A 9,918-nucleotide genomic window follows, 5' to 3' on the forward strand; every position below is an offset into this window, starting at 1 on the left:
TGTGTGAGATACTCTCTGCACCTTGTCTTCATTGGATTGTGTTTAGCACTTTGTCCTTGAGATGCCTGGTGTAATTATTTGTCCATCAAATACACTAGTACTGAATGAGGATATTAGATTAAAAGACTGTGATGTTCAAAACGTTACATCCAAAACACTGATCACAAAAACACATCTAGGCTAGAACATGCTGTAAACACAAATGACTGAACACTGTGGCAAATTAGCTTTGCTTATAAAATTGGTTTGTTTCTGCTTCTGGATTGTGTGTGTGTGTGTGTCGTCTTCACTATGAGCAGGAAGTAATGTGTGGGTCATCTCTTGGGTAGCTGAGCCTATGTTTTGCCTCCCAGTGGGAAGTCAGCCATGCTGAGCTGCTGGCGAAGCCTGAGCTTAGTGTGGAGCTCATTAATGATCCACGACACTGGTACAGACCTTCTGGTGTGTGTGTGTGTGTGTGTGTGTGTGTGTGTGTTGTGTGGTATCAAGGAAGAAAACTGAGTAAATCTTTTTTTGCAATTATTTGTAAGAACATTAATGATGTTTTCAGTTTTTCTCAGGGTTTAATTTGTGTGTTACTACAACATAATTCATTTTGAACAAAGAACACAGATATTCATATCACCTATGAGACACGGAGACAGCTGATACTGTTAACACGGAGCAACCAACAATCCACCACTCACCTGTGCTAGCAGGCAGACTGGAGCTGCTTTCATGAGACAGATGAATGAATCAGTTCAGAGGATCATATATGACGTTAACTGACATGTGGGGCATCAAATAATAATGTCAGACAAAAGACAACAAAGGAAGTAGCTAGAAAAACTCTTCAGTGAAGCTGAAGTTTTTTTTAATTGACATCAGCGCTGTTTTAACCATCCAGTTTATCCAATTTAGTTTTGCTGCTTTACATTACAGTAATTTTAATGTAGCGTTTGGATAACTTGACTGCTGATGCATTTCCACCGTGTGTCATTCGTCCACAATTACTGTAATTAACACCATAGGCTACAAGTTAAAGTTCTGCTTCATGTTCTGTTGGATTTTTAAAGGAAGGCTTTTTACATTTCCAGAGTGAGTGAATGAATTAGGAGAGAGGAAACAGGAGTGAGTAAGAATCGCAGGATGTAATGCTGTTGAAAGAAAAACAAGGAAAAAGTAAAGAACTGATTCAAGAAGGAAGAAGGTGTAACTGATTCAGCATTTAAAGAAAAAAGTTTAAGGAGGAAAGAGAAACACATAGAGGCAGCCCAGGTGTCAGGTGATGGAGAGACATGAACTAATTCAAAGACGGAAAGCTGGTAAGGAACTTATACCTGTATCTAGATGAATTATTGTTCTGGTAAATATTTTTAAAGGCACAAACACCACACATCAACTCTATTAAGATGATGTTTTCTTAAGCTGTTAAAAGGTTGTTTAGCTCTTAACAAAATAGATGAAATAGGTTAAATACTTGGGAGACTATTTTCTCATTCCTGACCAAAAGCATGTTAGGAGACAACTGTGCATTTTGCAAAGTGTGTAGGACTTTGGTGTTGGTCATGGTGGGAAAAATGATGTTAACCAGCAGGCTAGGACTGTTAAACATAAGCACGCCCAAGAAACCACAAGGGGCAGGCAGTAAAGGCACCTGGTGATTAGATCTCGGGAGCCCAGAGACAAACCCTTTTTCATAAAGTGAAAATTATGGTCAGGTGGGGTCCCTTATTTTCAAAGCCCAATGTTGACAGGCATGACTATGAATTTTGATGGCCCACATTGTGCACAAACACACACACAAGCACAGGGCAAAGCAAGTAAAAGAACACACATGGTCCCACTGCTTGTGAAAAATCACATTTAGATGCATAACCAGCTCTATCTCATGTATGGATTGGAACAAATCAGTGTTCTAAGTGTTTGACTATAGTTAAGTTTTTGTTTATTACGCTTATTTTTGTCAGGGATCATGTACAAAAACACTAATCTCAGAGAGAGGAGGTGTTTTGCCCCCGATTTAGCTACTAGTGAATTTCCATCAGCAGTCCATTTGAATCGACTCAGATTTATTCGATGAAGGGAGGACAGACTGAGAAAAATTATGTGTCTGCTAGACCCCTACCCAAAGTCAGTGATCACTGTTGTTCCACACAATAACAGATACCACACTACTACCCTTTTAAAGATATAACTACAGCGAGTTTTCTAGAAAGTTTACCCGTTCTTTCAGTACATGAATGCTGTGCTGCTAGCGAAAGCTCATAGTTTGACCTACATTACATTCCATTCATTTACTTTATTCAAAGTGACTTACAAGACTTGCTGTGTGATGTATCATATTTTTTTAAGCCTAGTGCTGCTTCTGCCTCTAGCGATGCTGCTAGCACATCAGAGGCTGACATTGTCATGAGTCCTAACCCATGTTACATGAAAGAAAGAGGAATTTGGTGATCTTGGCCCATGAGATAATAAATACCTTAGACATGGATGCATTTGTTAGTTTGTTTGTTGCCAAGTAAAACAGGAGACTGATGTTGTAGGTAGGCGGATATAAAGAAAAGGATATAAGACTAAGATACTATACATACAGATTTTCAGGTTGCTGTTGAATGTACCTAATAAAGTGGGAAAAAAAGAGAAAAAACAGTTTTACAAATCTTCTGATTTTGTCCTGTTGGATATTATTAGTTATATTAGTAGATTAGTTGTTTTCTAGACTGTCTTCTAGTTTTGTAAATATTGGCTCACTTCAGCCCATCCAATGAAAATAAATGTTATAGAGTTGATTATGTTAAAATCCTGATGAAGGATTTTTTTTATTTTAGGGTAAATCACTCTGCCTTCTACTGACTCAAATCATAAGGTAGCAGCAAATTTAGGGGGAAATTAATCTTCTGCATTTAATCCACCCAAACACCCCATACACAAACACACAGCCATAAGCTAGAGAGGCCTGGGGGCCTGATCCTGACTCTATAACTCTCCGGTTGCCAGCATTTCAAATCATTTTGCTCGATTTTTGTGCCAGAAACCTTCAGACTACTAGTCCACTTCTCTAACCTCCGAGCTACTTACAGTCCAAGTTGCCCACCTATTATTTCTACCAGCCCACCCTAATATAGCAGGCTAAAAGCAGCCCCGGTTAGCATTGTCTTTATGAACACATTAGCATACTGGTATTAGCACTTAGCCTCACAGAGCTGCTAGCATGGCTAAAGACTCACAGACTTGTTAAGTAACTGACCAAGAAAATAGTGAGTCACACTTTAGTTACTACCCAGATGGGTAGTAACTGTCTGTACAGTTAACATCTATGACATCATCTATCAACATCTATGATGATGATATGATTAGCTTGAATTGTGAATTGTGGTACACTGACAAAACTTCTCCCCACGGCTAATGTTCCAGTTACTATGCAAATTGAACATCCACCTCTTTGAGCCATCTGAGGGCTGAGTCTGACATCAGTCCCTCATTCACTCTTTCATCACTCCCTGTATGAGAGACACTCAGTAGATGAATCTAGTAAATGCAGTAAATCAATCATTTTGCGTGCACTTAAATAAAATGGCAGAGGGTCATTTTGGTGCTCTCTATAGGAAACAGGGAGTGATTGTGGACACAGTCAAGGTCTTTCTTGGGTGTAGAAAGTTGGTTTGTCATTTCTTAATTTATGCCAAAACCCATCTAAAGACGATTTTAGTTTTGTCCTTGATAAATATCTGTAAAAAAAAGTCAGTTCATACGGAACTTATCTGTTGCATAATTTGTCCATTTAAATCTGTGACTGTGTGAAATTAGTCAGAAGTTGTATTTCATCTGCTACAAATAAAAGATTTACCGCAACAGATTTCAGAGAGCTGAGGTGTTTTATGGTTAACACTTTTGTTTTTGTTTTCCCTCTGATTTCGTTTCACTCATAATTGCTTTCATTCAAAAAAATTTTTTCCAGTAAACATGTTACAATTTAATCTAAACCGACTTTCATCAAAACTTTAATTCAGAAAATAAATGTGTCTGGTAATGGAGTTCCAGAAGAGAGGTTTTCTCCTTCCAAGTATATTGGTGTTAAATTGTGAAGCTAGATGATCTTTAGGCAAAAAAAAAGCAATCAAAAATCCACACAAACCTAAATAAATCCTCTTGCACTCTGTCTGTCTGTGTGTGTGTGTCTGTGTGTGTGTGTGTGTGTGTGTGTGTGTATGTGAGCAGGTATATCAGGTGTACGCTCGCCGGTCCCCGGAGGAAGTTCATGACATCCTGAGAGCCGCGGGGGCCGACTACGTGGTTTTGGAAAACAGCATCTGTTACGAGCGGAGGCACAGGCGAGGCTGCAGACTGCGGGACCTGCTCGACCTGGCCAACGGACATGTGGGTGGCATTTATTTAATGTGATTCACCGTGCGAGTGTGTGAGTGTGTGGTTGCATGCTCCGTCCCCTCTGCCAACTTCTGTGACTGGGTGAAAGCTCTCAGCCTCCGCCAAGATCAATAGTCTCACTCCTCATCCGCACATCAGTGTCTCTCACTCTCTTGCTGTCGCACTCTCTTTCATTCCCCATCACCCGCCCCCTCCCCTCCTCCGTCTTTCCTTATTTCGATGTCTGATGCGGTGAACTGGCTATTTGGATCACCAGAGGCAAGACGAGCTTCAGTCTGGCTGTCTGGCTCAGTGTGGTGTAAGACACATGAAACACAGAGTTGGTGTGTGTCTGTGTTTGTGACGGAGTAAGTGTCACACAGCATACATGACATCTGACATCTTGACGGCTTTATTGAAGCAACGCTGTGTCTGTTCTGTTCTGTCTGTTCTATCTTTATTTCTTACTTTTCTTGTATTCTTTCTTTTTCTCTATCTAGTTCCCTTTCTTTCTTTGTTTCTTTCTTTTTTCTTTGTTAGTTTGCTTGTTTCTTTCCTTCCTTCCTTCCTTGGTTTATGCAGATACATGGTTTTCATAATTCAAACTATTATATCCGTCAAGCGTCTAAGGCTGCTGATATACTGTCTTTTAATGACACATGCGCATCATTAACTCAAGACTCCTGCGTTCTTTGGGAGCGTTAGTTTTGCACATCCTCAGAAATGAACGCTAAGGTCAGCAGCAGACTCCGATCACCGTAACAATGGCAGAAAGTTCTGAAGAGATACTCACAGAGCTCGTCCAATTACCCTCATTTACACAATGTCTCCATGCGGCTTCACAGTGCCACAATAGCTGGCGTGACACTGCTACAACGTTGCCACTGCCACACATTCTGTGAAGATCAATAATATGTTAACCTTCTCAAGTGTTACCATGGTTTCTTTTCAAATTGTGTGTGTCAAAGTTCATAAGGAAAATGCATTCAGTACTTTAAAGCACTGTATCTATAATTAGTTGGAACATTAAGATTGAAAGTATGTTCTTGACCTTAGGAAAATAGACCACAATGTCTATTTTATGTATCTGTTTTGTTGTCAATTTGTTTGACAACTGAGTACACTCCATCTGCTGAGGAGCTACAAGTGGACCTTGTGGTGAGATTGACTTGACAGTTGTTGGAACATGGTTCATGTTCTCTAAATGAATGAATGATAAACGGGGCTCCAGACTAACTTTCCTGAACGCTGAACCGTCCCCAAAAAACAATTTTAACCGTCTCGAAATGAATGTAAACTGTCCCAAAATCAAAATGTTGTTTCTTGACTTTATAAAGCAAGACAGAGTTTGCCTGGGGCCCCCAATCACTAAATCCACCCCTGTTGATGTATGAGTGTTTTCTTTAACGATATACTTTAAAGATTAGAGGTGCCGCTTTCAGTAATTGTAAATGTTTCCATGGTGAACTGCGCCTTTGCGATACAGTTTCATATTTATGTCCTATATATGCTGCCTGCTGCTGTCCCGTTTCTGCTCCTAATAACCCATGCGGTTTGGAAAGATTGTAGCATGCTGAGTGCACCAATTTCTCCAGAAATCTCTCTTGTATAATTGTGGAAATAATTGTTATCAGTGTGTATATTTCTTAGTATTCCCCGCTGTTAGTTTGTTCAGTTGTGAGTCAGTAATTCATGCCTGACGAAAAATGAAGCTGTCCGGACCGCAGCTCTGCTCTCTGCTATGTTCCCATTTTAGAGAATGTAATTAATGTTTTCCTCATTAATAATGTATTATTTCACAACTTACGACCCATCCACTATTAATCAGAATGTTATTTTTTTATGACCCGACCCGCCTGATCAGCAGATTAACCCCGGTGTCTGGGGATATAACTGCAATCCATGCATCACTACTGTCCACATACAAGCTGTTTGATCAGTCTTTAAGGCTTCGATTATAACAAAAAAGACCACAATAATATATTGCTTCAGCTAATGTACTCACACACAGCAGGGAAGCACTCGCTGTGTTTTGTTGAACCAGCGCAACATATTTGCGAGGTCCTGCCAGAAAGGGTTAGTAGCCAGCCAGTGATAGTAACTATAGTAACAGCATGAGAAGACGTTGAACCGTTGAACTCAGCGCTCGGTTCAGTTTGTCAGTTCATAAGCAGTAGTTTAAAATAATTGAATAAATAAAAAATTATATATAAAATCCCTTTTGTCCCGGAGGTGTCTACCATCCCCCAGGACGACTGGAACCCTGGATAAAGAACCGTTTTCTTGCATTTGTCTCTTCATCCCATCTTTTACTTTTTCAATTTAGAATCTGTTTTTCCAAAAACTTCAGTCCATCAACTCTGTGTGAAGCTCTCTTTATATCTTCACATTTTGTGTTTAAATACTTTTGTCAATACATCTATCAATAATCAATTGACTTTTATGAAAACTCAGAACCACTTTGGCTCCATCATTCCTAATGCTATGAAACAGTCCTGCAGAGATCCAGCTGGCAGCACCAAAAAGTGAAATGATTGCCTGTGAGAGGCTGTCAATCACTCTTCTGATGATGTTTATTTACAGCAATGATATCTTCACATAAATAAATATGTCGGTGATGTATTGATGAACACAGGGAACCTTTAAGAGATCGGTGTGAGCCTTCTGTCATTCTTGACGCTGATAATGACGTGGTTCATTTTTCTGTACCATCAGATCATGGACGGATCAGGAGAGAATGAGCCAGACCTCGTTCCCGCCTCCCACCCTCGATTTTGCGAGGCCATCAAGACGGAGACGGCGGCTTACACCACCCTGTTCACCATAACGTTCCAGAATAAAACCTTCCACGTGTACCGGGTCAAGAAGAAACGCAAGAAGAGCGCCAAGAGCTCGTCAGAGCCCAGCGCGACTCCGTAGCAGGAGCAGAGCTGCAAGAGAAACCCCGTCAGAGGCCAGAGGGAAGAGAGATGGAGGAGAAGAAGAGATAAAAGCACTGAGTCCTCACTGTTCCTCTGTCTCCTCTCTGCACTGTGCCCAGCTGTGATCATGCCCATTATTTTTTCAACACATGGTTGTGTGAACTGTGGTGTTAGAGCAGTGGGCTGGTTCCAGCTTGGGGCTACATTGTTTTAGTTTGTGGAGTGTGGAAGCACCTATAGGAGTCCTGCTTCGGGGTGTTCTGTCTCCAGCCGCCTTCCTCCCAGCCCACAATGGTGCAGATGAACAGACACAGAAACAATCATTTGAACTCTAAGCAGGGCCTGGAATACCACGAGCAACCACTAATAATTTAGTTTCATTTGAAGTAGTGTGTGTCATTTCTGCACAGCAGCATGAAATGAACAAAGTACCAGTCATTGCTACATAGAAACACCTAGAAATAGAGTTCAATAGCATCTATCAAAGCTGGATCCAGCATCAACAAAAGCAAGAAAAGTCATAAATAACTTCATATTTAAAAAACTACAACTCTAAGATTGACATTCAAATACTCTATACATTGTAATAAAAAGAAGCTTTTCTAGATATACATATATATATATATATATATTACATACCTACATGTTTTGTACATTATTCTTTGCCAGTGAAAATAAGAGTAGTAAATTAAAGATTTGTCGAGCTTCTGGCGATTTTTTTGGAATTGGATCCAAAATAGAGCTGGGCCTCGTTTCCCAATAACGATCGATCCTAGAAGTTGAGAGCGTTTCTACAAAATGTTTCTACAAATGTTCTTAAATTACTACACATGTTTACCGAAGCAGTATTTATTAAGGTAAAATGTAGCAGTGGCTGTTCCTATAAGTTTCATGAATGTGCACATCATTCTGTCGTTATTTCTGTATTAGACTTGCTGTATATAGGTGTGAGACACCCTAATATAAATAGAAAAGAGAAGATACAGAAAATACTCCTCAGGGCAGCGGCATGTCAGCCAGAAGAGATGAATATATGAGGAAAGAAGAGGGAGACGTGGATGATGATGATGATGATTAATTCACACACCATCACTCATTTTATATCAAACGTCACTTAACAAAGAACATCAGTGTTCATTATACAGTAAAATAAAAAAATGAACCAAAACAATAAACACATCACTCTTTAATCTACGATCATTTCTAAGAGAGTCTTCAGTTACGATGCTTTTGGGAAACACCTCTTAAGCTAAAGACTGTTTGTAAGATGGATTTTATGATCATCTTAGTCTTAAGATGCTTTTGGGAAATGAGGCTCTGGCTACTGGAACACAACACTAATTCAGATTTTCGTTTTATGAACATAATACATTTTTGGAAAGTGCAAGTTGCCACAGCTGCTCTGACTTATTTCAGTTATAAAAGGTACAAGTTAGATGAAAACAAATGCACACTGCCAGCAACTGGTGCCAGCAACAAGTGCTCTATTTTAAATGTTGATTACAACTGAAACTTTTTTCTAATTTAAAGTCATTTTTTTAAAAAAGTTCTGACTTTTCTGTTCTGTTTTTCCCAATATGACACAGATCTAATTGGCTGAGATCCAAATTTAGAACTATTCCTCACTTTGACAATAACAATCTCACCTCATGTTCCACTTATCAGCTTTTTCTGCAGCTTTCTGTATCATGTGTTCTTCACCAATGAGTGGAGTTTAATCACATGTCATTAAAAATTGATCTGTTGTCATGTGAGCTCAGTAGATGTTATGATTTCATCCATAGCAACACTTCTTGTGTTGGCTTAAAAGTTGAGTGTCAAAGTTCATTCTTGGAAATAGTAGTTTGTTAACTCAAGGTCCTCTCACTAGCTTTTTCCAGGGCTTTCAACTGTATCACACAGTCTTCTAAAAGTCCTATGGATAAAACAGATCAGCAAACCCCATGCACTGATGAAGACCATTTGATATGGTCTAGAAAAAGCAAGTAAGTGGACCTTGAGTCAGGATTGTTTTCCATTGTCAAGAATAAACTTTGATGCTGATTCCTCACTTGTTTTTTTTCTGATTTGTGACTTTAAAATAAGCACATTACTTGACTAAAGTGCAAAGTGTCAAAAACTTGACCATGTGGTAGTGTGCTGAGAGTACTTGAGATATATTTGTAGATTTTATGAAGACAGGAGAGAAGTTTCAGGTTGATATCTGTTTGGGGGGGGGGGGGGGGGTGAATAAGTTTGACCAGCCTGGAGCTCAGATCAGTTGACACTTTTTTTTTCTTGGCTCCACAGTGATAGATGTTATCAATTACTCCCCTGAAAAGAGAATCGAAATAATTTTATTAGTTTCGATTCCCACCCTGGTGGAAGCAGGTTCCACTGGTGCTTAAATGTGTTTTTGCTGTAAAACTGAGGTCACAGCTGGTACCAAGTGATATTTGTGACAGTGTTGTTGTTGTGATTGCTGTCATGTTTTTCTTTCTGTTGGCACTGTGATTCTCATCAGCAGCACCCGCAACCTTTTCACTTTCTCTCTCACACACACACACACACACACACACACACACACACACACACACACACACACATACACATACACATGAATAATGTAAGCGGTGAGGAAACTGCAGCAGGCTGACAACGACGCTGATTC

General features: G+C 39.7%; 1 protein-coding gene across 5 annotated transcripts in view; it reads left to right on the top strand.

The window, feature by feature from the left end:
- dpy19l3 (dpy-19 like C-mannosyltransferase 3) overlaps positions 1-9,318 on the top strand; it is a 60,979-nt gene extending 51,661 nt beyond the window's left edge. For all 5 annotated transcript variants that reach the window (XM_042406191.1, XM_042406182.1, XM_042406166.1 and 2 more), the window contains 2 exons: positions 4,201-4,359; positions 7,063-9,318. In XM_042406191.1, coding sequence (XP_042262125.1) covers positions 4,201-4,359; positions 7,063-7,266 — 363 coding nt within the window. In that variant the 3' untranslated portion in view covers positions 7,267-9,318. The remainder of the gene's footprint in view (positions 1-4,200; positions 4,360-7,062) is intronic.
- Positions 9,319-9,918: the final 600 nt, after the last annotated feature.

This window comes from Thunnus maccoyii, chromosome 1 (assembly GCF_910596095.1).
Source record: "Thunnus maccoyii chromosome 1, fThuMac1.1, whole genome shotgun sequence".
NCBI lineage: Eukaryota > Metazoa > Chordata > Actinopteri > Scombriformes > Scombridae > Thunnus > Thunnus maccoyii.